The sequence below is a fragment of the Mauremys reevesii genome, linkage group 18, assembly GCF_016161935.1.
Source record: "Mauremys reevesii isolate NIE-2019 linkage group 18, ASM1616193v1, whole genome shotgun sequence".
Taxonomy (NCBI): domain Eukaryota; kingdom Metazoa; phylum Chordata; order Testudines; family Geoemydidae; genus Mauremys; species Mauremys reevesii.
In genome coordinates, this window is record NC_052640.1 from 15,489,886 (window position 1) to 15,507,868 (window position 17,983).

The 17,983-nt window shown below is 41.1% G+C and overlaps 1 protein-coding gene across 7 annotated transcripts in view; it reads right to left on the bottom strand.

Annotated features, from left to right (window-relative positions):
- Window positions 1–17,983, bottom strand: part of ZDHHC8 (zinc finger DHHC-type palmitoyltransferase 8) — a 221,144-nt gene that overhangs the window by 40,354 nt on the left and 162,807 nt on the right. For 6 of the 7 annotated variants that reach the window (XM_039505780.1, XM_039505779.1, XM_039505778.1 and 3 more), the window contains one exon: window positions 6,831–11,347. The exons of the other annotated variant lie outside the window; for it this stretch is intronic. In XM_039505780.1, coding sequence (XP_039361714.1) covers window positions 11,164–11,347 — 184 coding nt within the window. In that variant the 3' untranslated portion in view covers window positions 6,831–11,163. Of the gene's footprint in view, window positions 1–6,830; window positions 11,348–17,983 lie in introns of those variants that run through there. 7 annotated transcript variants of the gene reach the window in all.

A 17,983-nucleotide genomic window follows, 5' to 3' on the forward strand; every position in this document is an offset into this window, starting at 1 on the left:
CTACTGCAGTTTATTCTACTGTATTTCTGCTCATTGTTTGAAAAAAAAAATTATATGTACAACCATCCCAATAAGCAGGGAAAGGAGAGCTAAGTTGCTTAAGGCAGTCATGCATATATCCTTTTGGAATAAATAGGACATTGTAAAGCAGGTATTATCGGCAGAGGGATAAACATTATAAGGAAATATTCAAAAGGTCAAAGAAAGAATCAAGGCAGAAAGTTGTTTCGGATCTGTACTAAATTGGTCTTTCAAAGTCAGCATTTGAGACCTAGATTCCCATAAACAACATCCATCAGACAATCAGCCTCAAAACTCCATCCCCAAGGAAGCAGTTTAAAAAGATGCTAAAGTCTTTAGCTTGGAGTTGAAAATGCACAAAGCTACAGAATTGCTCCTGGATACCTGTGGGGTGTATCTATCTAATCCTCATCACTATAGGATCTGAGCCCTTGCAAAGATTCACAACACCCTTGTGAGGTCAGGAGACAGTATCCCCCATTTGACACAGGGGGACCCGAGGCACAGAGCGATTAAATGATGTGCCCAAAGTCAAACAAAAAATCTATGGTTGAGCCAGGAACTGAACCCAGTTCTCCTGAAGCCCATTCCAGTGCCTTACCCACCAGATCATCCTTCATATTGACCATATAACTACTACCATATAACTGGTTTCTGCAAATCACAAAACCTAATACTGGGAAAATGCCAATACAATACCTGTGCAAAATGTGCACATTTTGTTATCTAATGTACATTAGATTGTGACCAACTACATGGAAAGAATCTGTATGTTTGCATTTTGTTATAAAACTTATCTGAAAAATCACTCTGTTCATATCATAACCCATCTATTTACAAGCATTTGCATCCCCGTTTTTAAATGTGTAATTTTAAACATCTTTCACTGAGTCAGTTAGGGCCTGATCCTGAGACCAACCGGACTAGCAGGGTAAGGGTTGCAGGACTGAGCCCACAGTGAAATTCATTGAATTTACTCAGATGTTGCATTGACAGCAATGGGAGTTTTTCCTGATTTAGGCTGCAGGATCAGACCATTAACTTGTATCTACAAATCTTATATCAAATCCTTCTCCAGAGCTTTAAAATAAAACAAACAAGAGCAAAAGGATAGGGATATTTGGAAATATGTTTGTTGGTAGCATGAAGTCATTTAATGTGCGATCTCACAAGAGGAACTATCAGGACAACAACATTTATTCCCTCCAATGCCTTGTTTTTTATTATTATTGTGGGCTTTGTTTGCCATAATAGACGTTATAATATAAAATTGTGATCCCCTAGTGCCTATCATCCAAGGATCCTGAAGCGTTTTGAAGATATTCAGTAACTTAGGACAATATGCTGTCACTCTTCTAAAATGGGTGAAGGAGTCTTTCAACACAGTGGAACTGCTGTGGTTCCAGTGTATGTGAACCACACGGAATCTATTCACCTCCATAGGCACAGTGCTTCTCTGCTACAGTGCAGGTGGTCTGGGGACATGGTATGGGAACTGACCTATCAGCCATGGCCCATGATCCACAGCTATACATTTCCCATGGAGGTGGATGCAGGAAGACTCTGAGTACTGCTTTGCTGCTCCATTACCAAAACCCTAGCTTGTGGATGAAGGATTCCTTCCTCATCCCAGGCCCTCTTAGATCCCCCGTATAGAGCCCTTTTACACAGGCTTTGTGGGTGTGCTGCAGCAGGGCCCTTAGAAGTAGAGCTAGTCAAAAAATGGGGAAATATTGGTGAAAGTTTTCACAAAAAAATGTCCTTTTTTTGTTGAAAATTATTGAAAGTTTTTTACCAGTTCTAATTAGGAGCCCTAAATGTTGTGCTAATGTTAGATAACTTACGTCCTAAAGTTGCCACTTAAGAATTACACATTGGATGAAATCCAAGATCCACTGAAGTCAATGGCAAAACTCTCATTCACTTTAATGGGGTTAGGATTTCACCACTTAATTGGGAGCTGTGCACATGTAATTCAGGGGCTTACTGTGTGGTATCATGTCTCTCTGGAAACAGGTACTCTCTCATGCCCTATCTAAGAGAGTTATTTGTTTATCTCAGGTGGCCAAGGCTGTGGTTTTGGTGTGGAAAGCCCTAGGGTCAGTCTCTGTTAATGACCATGTGTGCAGCTGTGGCTCAATACACACTCACTTAAGGACACTTTGGTTCCAAAATATGGATGGTAATTCCAAAGCGATACATTACTCAGATGACAGCCTAACTTTTCCTTAATCTCTTACTCAGGCATCAACTTCCAAGGCAAACCTGGTATATTCTCTTAATCTTTTCCCTAAACTATCTCAATGAGAGTTTTCCCAGCAGGCATCAAGTCCAGGCAATAGTTTAAGTGCATCCTCAGAATGGTACTCTTGACCCCATGGAGCAAAAACATTCCAGTAAGTGAGCACTGATATGGAGTGGTGGGATTTTTAAGAGATTAAATAAACCCTGGAAATTTCAATAGGGTCCTGAGGATTTTACGTGGCAGGTACCCTACACGCCCTTGTTAGAAGAAGGGTTTTTAAACCATTTAAATTTGTAAGGTGGTTAGGTTTTGGTTTTGGTTTTTTTGCAAAGGGGAAATTTTTAAAACACAAAATGTCTTACTTGAGTAATTAACAATGATACCTTACATCATTTAAAACTGAAATAATTTAAGAAATCTAGTCACCTTTTTACTCGTTGCTTGCTTTCTGCACTCCAACCAGATCTCAGACTGAAAACAGATGGGACAATTTCATTTTCGTTTCCAGTCAGTTTCCTCATCTGGTTCTCATGCACTGGCACAAGGATTGCATGGCGATGTTGAAATCCAAGCAAGAACATGTTTTGGCTGGAATGCTAAAGACAGCATGAATATTACCATTGTTTGTCTCAGTGAATCTTAAATTTAAGATGGGACTTGCAAAGCTGTCAAAGGGACTGGACATCCAATTCACATAATCTGGCTTTGAAAGTCCCGAACTTGGAGCATACACTAGCCAACAGAATCCATATCATATCATCAGATGGTTTCTTGGTCAGGGTAGGCAGGAAAGTAACTATATTCTTTTTTCAAACAAACAAATGCAGGAGAATTGCCAAAGGATTAATTTTGAGCCAAGAGTTTTGCTAGTCACAACACAGAGATGGCTATGGGGCTCTAATTCACGATGTTACCCCAGTTTTACACCAGTGTAAATCAATAGTGTCACACTGGCCTAATGCTGTGGTGAGTCAGGCTCTGTGAACAGCCACTATGCAAATAGGACTTCCCTAAGGTGTTTGTTAGGAAATTACATTATAGTGTTGCCAACTCTCAGGATTTTATGGCAAGTCTCAGAATATTTGATGTTTTGCTTAAAACTCCAGCTCCTGGAGTCATGATCATGTGAGAATCCCTGCTTTCATTTTAAAACAATAAGTCCTTATGGTTGTGAAGAAAAGCTTGAAAATATGAACCAGATGTGCCTTGAAGGCTCAAGAGAAGAATGCAGAGAAAAAGAAAGAACAGAACAGCAAATTTTGAACTTTTGTGTTGGCTGTACTTCTCTTCTCCCATGAGGAGTCTTCAGATTCTGTTTGACTATTGGAAGGCCCATTGGAAGCAGAATCTGGCCCATAAATCATAACATACTCTTCTGCCATAGCACTGGACCACAAACTGGGTTTCTCCACTTAAAGGGTTGTGCACAGGAAGTCCTGAGCAACTTTGATTAATGAGGAATGGATAGCTGGAATATCTGCAGATGCTGATCATTTTCATGTTGACCAGACAGCCAGTGTTTCCATGTCTGCTATTGCTGTTGAGGCCAGATATTCTGGGAGTGGATCTACACACTAGATCTAATACATGGAGGACAGCTAGTGTTAATCCTCTTTAATTCCTACACACAGTTAGTTACTGTTGAAGAAGAACAATAGAGAACCCCAGTTCTATGGTACAAGTTTCTGAAGCATCCACAAAAAGGAATGAATGTGAACAAAATGTAACAGGATAGCTACATGGTATGAGATAGTATGAGGGAAAGAAAGTGTAGGGGAAAGATAACATGGATAATGTAAGTTCTTCTTCACAATCACCAGAAAGGATGAATCATTTATACCAAGACTCACTTATCTCACTCTGAAACAAGATCTAATGTCCAAAAATATGCTTAAGCCATAGCTGTGTACATGGCTGTGTATCTACTGAGGAAGAAATTGTTTGAGGTCAGTTTGCTCACATTAAAGGGCTAATGAAATTCTGCCAAGGTCAATGAGAAACAAGGTGTCTTGCTGCTGTACATGAGCCAGCTTTTCCAAGACTGCTTTGTTTGAGGAATTACTTCAATTTTTCTATCCTCTTATCCTCTTTTAGGAAATGCAACCCACCCTTCCAGACTCACCCTGCTTTATTCCTTTGAGCACCAGGCATGTTTCCTGTCTTTGTAGATCCAGGTCCAGGAAGTATGCTAATAGACATCATATACTAACAAGACGGCCATATTGCATACACTTAGGGATACGGAGACATGCATAGAACAGAACTGGAACAAAGGATTTACCACAGCAAGATCATCAGGTCCTGTAACCTGCTTTCTGCAATGGATTTGAAAGAAGGTGAATACATAAGATATGGGGCAATAGGAGGGTATACCAGTGAAAATAAATATATGGAACTAAGCTGAAGGACAAGGTCTAAGATAATAACACTGATTTTCCCCAAGCTTTCATAACTGCCCCTTTTTTTAAATGTCCCTCAAAAGAGTCTAAAATTGCTCTGCCATCTACTTGATTTTACTTTTTCAGCGCCTTCAAGAGAACCCTTTGCAGCGGCGGCTCCCGGCACCAGCGCTCCAAGCGCGTGCCTGGGGCAGCAAGCGGGGGGGGGGGGGCACCCTGCCGGTCCCTGCGAGGGCAGCAGTCAGGCTGCCTTCAGCGGCATGCCTGTGGGAGGTCCGCTGGTCCTGCGGATTTGGCGGCAATTCGGTGGCAGGTATGTTGAAGCCGTGGGACCGGCGGACCTCCCTCAGGCAAGCCACCGAAGGCAGCCTGCCTGCCGTGATTGGAGTGGCAAAAAAGCTAGAGCCGCCCCTGACCCTTTGGCAGAGATGCTAGCTCTGATCTAACCTTCTATTGTATTTTCAGCTTGTATTTCAACAAATATTTTTGATATATATATTGCAGCTGACACAGCCCCTAATTTTGTTTCTGTAAACAATCAGTTGCACATTTAAAATATACCAGATGAGCAAATCTGTAACCAGTTTTCTTTGAATATATGTACACACTTATGTATATATATATACACATATCGCATATCTTTATAAGGCACAGTCAAATGTACCATCAGTTCTTTAGAATTCTTTTTAACTATGGAAGTAAATCATATTTCACCATACAGTTTGACATGTCTAACCGAGACATTTTTGAAATGTTTCGATGATACAGGTTTACCAGCTGTGAAATGTCTTCTTTAAAAACTCCAGTTATTGTGATAAGACGAACAAAAATTATTTTGACAGTAATTCAAATCCACTTAGTGTGTAATTGTTCTTCCCCTAAAAGCTATTTTCACCCGCACAAGTAGTTCCCATCTGTCTCTCCTTCTTTCAAATATTATGTTCTCGTATTTAGTTTTAAAAGTGAGCCGAAACTTGACCCACAGAACTGAAAAAAGAAATCAGAGAAATTAATGCTAACTTAGTAAATTTAGCTGTGTCTTATAGAAAACATCTGAATAAGCCAGTATGATTTTATATAAAATATAGTGGGCCAGATCCTCAGCCGTTTGATTAAACTGAAATCAATGTAGTGATGCTGATTTACACCAGCTGAGGATCTGATCCTTATATATATATAGCCTAATCTTTATCATTCAAAGACACTCCAGCACACAAGCATGACAAGCATTTACAATGAACACTCTTCATGAATGAATCCTTTCTCAGTGTCACCAGTCTGCATACTGCACATTATGGCTTCTAAGATCCCAGAGCAGCTGCTCTTAAGAGGGTTTGGCAACTGTATCAACTATAAACTAGTAGCACAGACCTAATTGGCATATTGTCACAGACTAGAAACAAACGGGTTGACAGAGGTGGTTAGACAGACTGGAATTTGGCTATCTGTCAGATGTACACATCCTGCTGTCCTCGCTACCACACTTAATCATTGGCAATACTAGTGCCTTCAGAGATTACCATAAGGAGTCATCTCACCTTGTTTTCCACCCTCATCTAGAAGAAGGTATTTAAGAGTCAATTAGTTCCCTTTGTGTTTTACCACCGGAGGTTTTTGCATCCAGATTGACCTTTGTTCCATGCAAGACTACCACATTTCACACACTTCTACGTTTTACACATACACGGAGGCCAGCCCATGGATGGTGCTGAGTATCTGCAACTCTCAGCATAGTCAGGGGGAGCTGAAGATGCTCCATGCCACTTAGGATTTGGCCCATGGACTGTGATGTAATCAATGGAACATTAACAAGGCCTCAGAAAAGGGGTAGAAAGAACATATGAGCCTTCTGGACAATCCTGAAGCTATACAGTCTGATGCAGAAACACCAGGAAAATGTAACACCTTAAAATACCAAAGTGTGTGTGTGTGTGTGTGTGTATACACACACACACACACACACATACATATATATATATATATACATATTTTACCAGATCCACAAAAATGTTTTACAGACAGAGCTCCACAAAGCCTGCACAGATACATTTCAACAATTCAAGGTGGCAGAACAGGTGAAATATAGACCGTAAAAACATGTCAACATAAACTTCCCAAACTGTCTATGTGACAGCAACATTGACCCTCCCCACCCTTCCCTCTTCAAATATATATATATATCTAGGCTGGACCAGAGGTATAGTACAAAGAAAACTGCATTGCAATTTCCACATCATTTAAGCTTTATAGGAGTGCAGCCATCATCTGAAGAGGCGCCCTTATAGTATTCATGATGCAATTATCCTAGGCAAAGTTCAGATAATACTTGGCTTCCATTTTCAACACAGCAACACAAACAGCTCATTTGCCACATATCAGATTTTGGACATTAAAGCATAGGTCTGGGTAGCTCTTACAGCTGAGGTTAACCAAAAGAAATTATTGAATTTGGGTTTTATTTAATTTAAAAAGTAAATACAAACATGTGTTGGCTGTGTGCTTCCTGTGATAGCCTCCCACAATAATGCAAGGCAGAGATTTCTTTAATATACTTATCACAGGCCTGCAATTCTCTGAAACTTTATTACCCAGCTGCATGAAAATACAGAACCCTAAGGTTTTTTCCCCTTCAGACAACACAACATTTTTGCTCACTCAGTTACTTCTACATCCAGTTTTCAACATACAGAGCCAAATTATAGTTGTAAGTCGGAGCAGAATTTGGCCCACCATTTCAAATTCATTGCTATGCAGGTCTTCTGATTAAGTCAAAACACAAAGAAATAAAAAAAAGAAAAATTGTAAGGCTTCACGTAAAAACATCTCCTCTCTCACCCATTCATGGAGTAAGGTTCATTTAATATCATGTTACTCTATTTATTACACAGTTAATTAAAGCTACAGAGATTCAGCTCTCTCAAGACATACTGTACTAAAATGAAACTTGGGTGTTAAACTGGAATGAATGAACAGTGAAATGATGCTAATAAAATGGGATTTGCAATGAAAACTCGATGTTTCTTAAATAAGAAATAGACATAATATACAATCTACTGCTAAAAATAAAAACATATTAAAAAGATTTAAGACTTTTGAAGTACAAATTAAGAAAGACAAAACAAGAGGCTACTTAAAAAACATATTAACCTGCAGTGGATCTTCTGTTACGATCCAGGGGATCAGATCCTCAATGAATGTAAATTGGCATAACGCTAGCCAATTTAAAGAGAGCTACACCAAATCACACCATCTGAAGTTCTGGGCCTTACTGTCTATAAAAACTGAAGGACTATGTGAGTAAAAGTAGCACATCATTAATAATTTGTAAATTGCTTGAAGAACTTGTAATTTTGGAAAGCTGGAAAAAATAACACGGGCCAGATCTTGCTCCCAAAGTCAACAGCAGTTTTGCTAATGAGTAGATCCCCAGTCCTCCAATAGGAACTATGCAAGCAGATGCTTGTGCTCATTTGGCTCCAGTTGCAGGGCTGGGGCCTTAGATGGGAATGGGGCTGAACTTGCTGTGTACAATCTCAAATTACTTCTTAGAATACTTCTTAGAATACTACTTCCAGGAAGAGTTGAAAAATTTACTTCCATCTCCAGGTCATTCACACTACTCTATATGCAAACTTCAAAAAAGAATTTTAGTACCATCATAAGCCTACTAACGTGCCAGATGAGTCTCAACTCTAGTTAAGCCACCTTCAGAAAAAGTATATAGAAGTTGCACTGTAACCTAATTGTTTGTATCCCCAATGCAATTATTTTTCTTCCTCTCTCCATGAGTTATAGCTAAATAACCCTGGCTATAAGTGTTTGAAAGGTTTACACATATAGTACATATAGTACTGTGTTTAGTCTTATTGAGCCATTCTTGCTCAGGAGTTTATGTAGTAATTTCAAAGGCCTATTTGGCCTTAAAATATGTAGATTGTTCTTTTCTAACATCATAAAGTATATTCACAGTGTAGTGCCATGGGATGCATATTTTCAAAGCTACACTGGTGCAATATAAAAGCCTTACTTGGATGGCTTGGTTTTATAATCACTCAGGGTGATATAATCTGCCCCTGTGCAGACTGCCAACACAAAGTCTACGTTCCACTTAACCCCTCTTTTGATGGCTTAAGTGTGACATTAAGTGATACTTAAGTGATGCATAGGCCTTGTGCTACTCTCTCCACAGAGATGAATTTCACCCCTCAAGGAGTTAAATTCGTGCTGGAATTGCAGATGAGTAGAAATTAAAGATGGAAGAGAACTATAAGGCCATCTCGACCAGCCCCTTGCCAGTACACGATTGATCCCTGTAGAAAGTTTTCTAAGACTTTGTCCAATTTAGTTTTAAATGTCCTAAGTGATCAGGCTTCCTACTAGAAGACTATTCCACAACCCCTTCCCCTGCTATTCAGTTTAATGTTTTTCCTTTTAAATACAAGACATTTGCTACCAGTGATAACCTCCTGTATCATCTTTGGGACTACATCCTTTAAATTACATATCTGTAAGCTTATCATACCCCCTTCCCTTAATCATTGCTCAGTCAATTAATTACACATTTTAGCTCTTAATCTTTTTTTAAATCAGCCTCTCCAGCTCTCTGTTTATAGCTATTGTTCCCCTCTGAACTTGATCCAATTTGTCAATATAATTCTGGCAATAAAGTGCCTGTAACTAATGATAAAACTCTAGATAAAATTATACCAAAGCCATACAGAGGGACTATTTCTTCTCAGCTCTGTGATGCCTCTGTGTATGCAGTTCAAAATGTCATTGGGCCTTTTTGCTGTCATACTGCACTGCAAGCTTATAATTACTTTGCTGTCCACTATTACTTTGGGTCTATTTCTGCTATGTTACTTTCCAAATTTCTCTCTTCAGATGATCTGGTTCAAGCCAAGAACATTACTCAGAAGCATGATTAACCCCACCATGCATTTCTATCTGACCTCTCAAAAAGAGATGTGATATACAAGGGACATAATAAGCAGATATTGAGGTGGCTGTCAAGATTTACTGAATCATGAGGCAAATGTTAACTAAGACAAAGCTGAGGTCAGTATTTTCCTCAATGGACAATAAATCTTAGTGTTCATTAAAACAAACTATCTTTCTGCATTGTTACATAAATTCTGACTATCAAATATCTGGAGATCTCTCCATTTTCAGCATGGCATGTAGATAAAACATTAATCCCTTTGAAGCCAACATCCTGAAGGGGAGATGAATTTAGATGTCCAGCAAAACCTATTTGCCTCTGAAGAGCCAGACAGAAGGCAGAGATTCCATATGCTATCTGCCTGGCTTTTTTTTTGGTTCTTAAAATAATGTTGCCTCAAAACTCAACAAGATAAACATAGCTTTGTGGGGGCAGGAGAAGGAGGAAAGCCCAGAGAACTAAATGGACATAACTGATATTGAAAAAAGTTATTGACTGGAAAAAACTTTCTGCCCAGCAATATTAAGGGCTGGTGGTCATTAGGCAGGCAGCAAATTTATATTCTCTAGGTATGTGCTTGGCTCAGTCACACACACTGCAAATTCAACAGATCATGATAACTTTCCTCTAAGGTTATACACACTGCACCACTGCAAGACAATAAACCATGTTACTGCATACATCCCATAAACAAAAAGGAGGAGAGAGATATTTTCCCATCTGATTTTTTTTTATGTTTTAGAGGCTTGTTTTTCAGAGTAAGAAGCCTTTAAAAACAGAGGGAGGTGGAGCAACAGGGAGGAATGATAAATCCTTACTTATGTGGCAGTCCGATTCCATAAGACACAAATGCACACACACACACAATTTCACACACAGGGAGGCGAATCATGGACAGTGAGAAGCTGCTGCTATTCTTTCTCCCCTCCACCTAGAGCCGGGGGGCGGGGGGGAGAGAGACTTTAAAACACTACATGATGCTTGAGGGTCACTGCACCCTGCCTGGTTCCTTTAAAGCAGGAGGAATAACACCAACAATGCTTTGGGGACAAATGGTAGTTCTCATACACACAGACTGCAAACAAGTCTGGTCTCCATGTCTATAAGAAAATAAGAGTCTAGCCAGTGGCTTGTCCCGAGATTTTGCTGGCCAGAAATCTTGTGGTGAGGAAAAACATGACCCCAGATTAATTCTTCATCACAGCACAACTTCTACATGACAGTTTTGTTTGACAGACAAATACACAATGGCTTTTTCACTCTCCTTCATGAAAGAAATAATCTCTATGGTTGTGGTGCTAGGTGGTAGCCAGTTTCCGCAGTCAGTTCGAGACAGTTTCTGATGGACTGTACAATTTTATTTCCACAAGAATAAGGCTGCAGCTCTTTTTTTGGGCAAAAGAGAAAGATGAAAACAAACAAACAGAAAAAACCCCAAAAAGGACACTGGCAGCTGCTGCTCCTTTTGTGGTTGATGTTGTTTGAGTCTTCACAGTGCACCTAGCTTCATGGCTGGCTTAATGGATGGCTCTTTATTTTAATTTTTAATTTTTATTTTACACTGAAATTTCATAGGTTGTTCCACCAACACCAGACACCTTCTTAACGTTTGAGTGTCTAGCAGGACTGACCGGGGCCCCCTGGGAACTTGACGTTGAACCCAGCCGACAATCTGCCCTGGAAATTCCTTTTGGCTGTCCATTTATTTTACTGTGAGGTGTCTTCAGCTGCATGTCCTCCCTGCAACAAAATAAATATAAAGCGATCCAGGGTTAGTGATCAAAGTAATGGCAGCCAGCTAGCCAGACAAGCAATTGCCATTGTTACTTTATGTCCTGATACAGCAGAACAGCTAAGCATGTGAGTATCCCCACTGAAGTCAATTGGCCTGATGCAAGGCACACTGAAATTAGAGACTGTAGCTTAATTTTGCCTTTGGATCAGGCCCATTGGGATTATTCACATGCTTAAATGCTTTGCTGGATTGGATCTTATTGAGTAAGAAGTTGCTTTTTTGCAAGGTCTCTTCTGCATTGCTGGCCTTTGCTCAAACTTAATTTTACTTATGTTCAGAAGAAAAACAAGAACTCAGAAAAATCACCTAAGGAAAGGCACAATAAATGGCACAATAAAAGTAAAGCATAAGCCTCTAGGGCCAGATCCTCAACTACAGAGGAAACACAGAGTGCAAGTCAGGAAGGGTCGCTTAAAGCTCACATTTCCATTCCCCTGATCCTGGTACCGTATTAACCAATGCTCACCTTTGCACTTCCTCTACTCCGTCTATCCTGTTAGAGCAGCCTAAGGGATGCTCTAATTTATGATGGTCTGCAAAGGCCTTGAGGGAGCTGAAACACAACCCAGGGTAACATAGCCCAGGGTGCATGAGCCAGGCCCCTTTTTCCTGCTGTGCCAGCAGCGGTACAAGAGTTCCTGTGTCACTCAACAGAAAATCACCCTTCCATCAGGCTGACCCCTCCTGCAATGGGTAAGATGGCTTTAAGGCTGCACTGTAGAATCTGGCCCTTACAGAGCAATTATGACAGATATGATTAAGGAACTTTATGAAAAAAATTACCATTTTGAAAAGGTTAACATATGTCAAAGTAGAGTGTAAATCCTTTGTCCATCACAATCCAGTAGCCCTCAGGTAAGGCATAAATGGAGCATGAATGGAATATGCTGAAACAAACAAGGTTAGTTTGCGCTCTAAGGCAGATTCTTTTCCTTGGCTGCTCCTAATGTCAGTCCCATCAATCTATCAATTTCTCAACACTACCTTTCAGGGATAATGAAGCAGATGAGACTGCTTTATAGGCAAGGAAATGGTTGACTCTTGTATATGGCAAGATTGTGTCACTGAATTTTAAAGAGCATGCCCAGCTAATTTCAATAGGGAGTGCTGTTTTTAAAAAGTCAATGATATTGAACATGCGTACAAAGTATTTTTTCCTGTCCCCGTCTAATGGCTAGTCTATGTAGAGGATAACAGCCAATTACCAGCTCACTGAGTTACTACTTTAACTCAAGTGGGAGAGATCTCTATAACTGGTGTTGAAGGTCCCAGGTTCAAACTCTGCTGATGACCTGTGGTTAAGAGTGTATAATGTGATGGTGTGTACACTTACTGTCCTTCCCAAAACAGAGATGGAGGAATTTTTCTTGCTTTCATCAGTATTTTGACTTAGAGCCAGATACAAAGTCCATTGATACGAACTGGACTAGTTACACTGACTTCAGTAATCTTTGGATCACCCCCTTGGTATCTCTGCTTGGAGTCTTTTAGACAGGGCCGGCTCCAGGCACCAGCCCAGCAAGCAGCTGCTTGGGGCGGCCAACAGTGAGGGGCAGCATGTCTGGGTCTTCGGCAGCAATTTGGTGGAGGGTCCCTCAGTCCCTCTCGGAGCGAAGGACCAGCCGCCGAATTGCCACCGAAGACTGAAGCAGCGGCAGTAGAGCTGCAGAACACGATCATGGCTTCTTTTTTTTTTTCCTGCTTGGGGCAGCAAAAACCCTGGAGCCGGCCCTGCTTTTAGATCCCAGCTACACTACAAAAACGTCCCCTGCTTTGAAGCAATTTTATAATCATGAATCTTTAAACATGATTTCTTCTTTTAATATATGCTATCAGTGTGGATGGAGCATACGTTTCATCTGACCCATTCTTAAGGCTAGGTTACTACATATGTGCTCACTACATGTACTTATTGTAGCAAAACTACCTTGTGTCAAGAACATATTTTAAAAGGAATGTGCTATTCACACTACGGGACAATCTGCAAGCCAAGACAATTTTAACTGGTTTAGAACATGGCCCACTCTGCATGGAAGCAAAGCATTTAGATGGCAGCACAAGGTAGGATTTATTGCACCCAACTGATGAGCCTTAACTTCACACTGCCACCATATGCTCTCTCAACTGGCCCAAAGTTTCCCAGGATGGAGAAGCAGGGATTCATCTGGCACCTGGTATGGATGTTCTGCCCTGGAGCTAAAGAAGCGGCTCCAATATCTCAAGCCAACCTAAGTTCTGCTACACACTTAGGCTGTGCCTGCACTAAAGAACCAAACTATAGGTAACTGAACTGGCAGGACATCACAAGTGTAACTACCAGCGTAAGTGTCCATGCAGGTTTGACTGAAGTTCTGTCCACGTTAGTGTTGCAATGCTCCATCGCAGTCTCATTACCCTCCAGGTATCCCCCAGTTCCCAGAATAGCTTCCTGAAGCACTGGCTCCTCACAGATTTTAAAAGGCTTCTGGGAGCCCAGGAAATTATGGGAGATTTCCTGTAAGTCCCTGGGTACCAAAGCTATTTCTTGTTACTTTTTTAAAAATGGAAGCCAGGTTGAACATTTGCTCCTGATTCTTGCTTGTCAAAAAGCATATCAGAAGCTCCTGCAGAAACACAGATGTGATTTAAAGGCCAATGTCCCTGATCTTCTGTAAAAAGTAAACACAAAAGTCTTCACCTGCTCAGTGGAGCTCGGCAGTGGAGCACAGCCCCAGAGGAAATGAAATGGTTAAAGAAAATTGAGGGAACATGAAGTGCTCGCGTGCACAAGATCATGTATTTCCTGAGAACTTAATTTCTCTGATCTAAGTCCCTTGATAGATTTTAGCTCAGTAATTCCCAGTTGCTCCCTCTTCCTCCACTCAGTATCACTGGGCACTTTCTATCAGTACCTCCTGCTGAACCAGCAGTATGTTAGAGGAAAGCCAAGTAAGGAAGAATAGGCTGGATTGTTCATTCCTTCTTTTCTAGGCATAGCTTTAAGCCATCTTTGCACTGCCTTATGATGCAATTAATGCCCTATGGTTGCTCTAAAATGGACTGGCTTGTATTGACTGACCCTTTGTGGGCCATTTCACTGGCAGAGAATAATAGCAGGAGTGCAGTACATTCAGACAGGTTCCTTGTGTTGTTTGAACAGTGCCTATCACAATGAGGCCCTGCGCCTCTAAGAGCTACTGCAGTAATAAAAATGGAGGAGGGGACCAGCATAGAACAGTTACTCCAGTCCTATATTGGCCAGAGAACCTCCTCCCAATATGTGGGTTCTCTGTGGTACACAAAGCAGCTGCTTCCAAAGGGGAAATCAGGGATGTTCCCAGTATGTATTTTCCTTAAAGTTCCTTGTCAGCATCTGAATCTCTTGCTCCCCAAAATCTGTATTCCCAACTTTAGTGCAAGCTACTTCAAAACGAAATTCTGCATTCATTACACCATGCTCAAATCTTACTGAAATCCAAAGGATTACATAGGGCCTAAATCAGCATTGAATTTGATCTCAATAGTCCAATTTCTTCTTATCATGTAGCATAAGGGATCTGAGGATCTCCTTCATGAAACATGAGAGACAGGAGTTGGGAGAAAGTGGAGGAGGGGCATTAGCTCTGCAGTGCTGCTGTCATGGGAGGTAGCGCATTAGATGTATGCAGAGGTACTAGCACAGAACTCCTGCTGCAGCTTGACTCTTGTAGCCTAAAAATTTCAAATGTATTGATTTTTATGCTTGACTTTGGGCACCATCTAGGCACCTAAATGGAAATGACTCATTTTCAGATGTGCTGAGTACCTGTAACTCCCTTTAACCTCAAATGGAAGTTATGGGTGCTCAACCTATTTGGAAAAAAAAATTAGTCAGGCCACTTGTACTGCATTTAGCATTTCTGAAAACTGCAGAGATCTGACCTGGAGTGAATTTACAGAAACTATACCACTTGCCCCTAAGGTGACAGCTGTGTGATCAACAAGAGACAGAGACCAATGTGATGCAAACAGCTGTTGTATCAGCATCTTCCCTCCCCACCCCGTATACTAATTACCATAGCAGCAACTGGCATCTTTGGGGCTCAAACTGAGGGCAGAGTTGGAAGGGAAAACAGACAGTTCCTGTTACTAAAATAAAACCATTAGTTTAATATATATAAAAAGAAGAGAAAAGGACAGAAGTGTCTTCTTGCTGAATGTTCACTATTCTGCCACTGAGAAAATCATTTTAACAACTACAATTCACTAATAGGCTTTGGAGAAACACGGGATTTTAGGGCAAGGGCAGTAATGTTTCTGCACTGTTTCAATGGCTTTCTTTAAATTAGTGCTGGATTGTGTAATCTGGAAACTAACCAGAGGGCATGACAGAGGGCACAAAGCATCAGATACGGAAAAAAGATGTACTTCCCTGATGCACAGAATTAGATCCTTCCATCATGCACTCATAGAATCATAGAATGTCAGGGTTGGAAGGGACCTCAGGAGGTATCTAGTCCAACCCCCTGCTCAAAGCAGGACCAATTCCCAACTAAATCATCCCAGCCAGGGCTTTGTCAAGCCTGACCTTAAAAACCTCTAAGGAAGGAGATTCCACCACCTCCCTAGGTAACCCATTCCAGTGCTTCACCACTCTCTGAGTGAAAAAGTTTTTCCTAATATCCAACCTAAACCTCCCCCACTGCAACTTGAGACCAATATCCAACCTAAACCTCCCCCACTGCAACTTGAGACTCAGCTGAAGTGATTACAGTATGGGCTGCATATTGTGAGGTCTTTTCAGACCTTCAAACTCAAGGCGCATATTTTCCCCAAGGAAGAGAGAGAACCACATGTGACTGATGCTAGCATTTCAGGAAACTGCTCAGATACCAGTTATCCATGCTCTTATTCATATCAAGCCCCAGTCTGAAACCCTCCATTCTTCTGTAGAACCATTATAGCATGGGAAGTGGTGCTTCCCAGATGCCGCCTGCCAGCTAGTGTCAATTCTGTTTTACAGGGACCACCTCCATGATGAAATTAATTCAGGCTACAGGGCTGTTCATTTCTGGGTCTTTCTGCTGAAACTCATCATGAGGTGATAGCTGTGATGGGCAAAAAAGATGGGATTGATTTATTTATTAAAACAGCATTTACTTGGTATTTTTAAAGAAACTCACTCTTTGCCATGCTCCCTACCTCTTATTCTTTCCTTTTGGGGGAGCATTTGTACAATAGATTTACTGGCAAGGATGTCTGCAGAAAGCAGATTTCAAAGTGATAACTGCAAGTATTCAAGGAAGCCAAATTATAAATTCTCACCTGCAAGTGCTCGCATAGTCAACCAATCAGGAAACAGAAACAATATTATGGAGTTATCTGACTAATCACAACAATAAAAAGACGTTATCAACTGTTTATAGTCAAGCCATATTTTTAAAAGACTTCTCCAAAGAGCTCAAATATGTTCAAATAAATACGTGAGGAAATTCAATCAATAGTCTGTTCAGTGATATGCCCCAATTCAGAACAATCTAGATTAATTTATTCCATTATTTATTAAATCATCTCTACTAAGAAAGTGAAGGAAGGCCAATTTCACCTAGTCCGTTTTCGAATGAAAACATACTTTTACATAGAAATAGACCAGTATCTCCACTATAGGTCAGAAGAGTAACAAGACCATCATCTGTATCCAATATCTCATACAAGCAATATAAAACAATCTAATTTTAAATTGCTACACATGCAAACCAGATTTTACAAAACAGTTTGGGCAAATTATCTGACTTGAATGAAGAGTCACACTGCTATAGGAGTTTAGTATCATTGCTTGGACCTCACTGTCCCAATCAATAACTGCACCCATCTTCATGAATAAGGCTACGTTTTAGTCACAGGTATTTTTAGTAAAAGTCACGGACAGGTTACGGGCAGTAAACAAAAATTCACGGGCCAGTGACCTGTCCATGACTTGTACTATATACCCCTGACTAAATCTTGGGTGCTCTGCGATGGGGGCAGCTGGGGGCTCTGCAGGTGATTTGGGTGGGGGAGGCTTGGGTGCTCGAGAGGGAGGCGGCCTGGGGGCATCATAGGGGTTCTGGGGGAGCAGCAGCACACGGCCCAGGACCCCCGCTGGTGCTGTGGGGGAAGGAGGGGGGACAGCAGCATGCGACCCTGGACCCTTGCTGCTGCTGCGGTGGGATGGATGACGGCACGCAACCTAGGACCCCCCACTGCAGCTGTTGGGGAGGGGAGGCACCATGACCCGACACTGTTCCAGCAGCAGCTGGTGTGGCTGGCCCAGGGGATGCCCGAGCTGCTCAGGTGGCCTTGGTGCCAGATGCTGCAAAAGTCACAGAGGTCCCAGAAAGTCACGGAATGTGTGACTTCCGTGACCTCTGTGACAGACTCGCAGCCTTAATCATGAACAATCCATTTGTGGACAAGAGGAATGAACTGAGAATTAACAGTTCAGTAAATCAAGAGGAAAATATTTTTTGAATTAAAAGAGGAATGGCTTTGGGGAGGAAACACTTTATTTATGGACAATCCAAATAATTTATGGGATATAGCTAAAAGTATAACCGTAACATATATAAATAATAAAATAAATA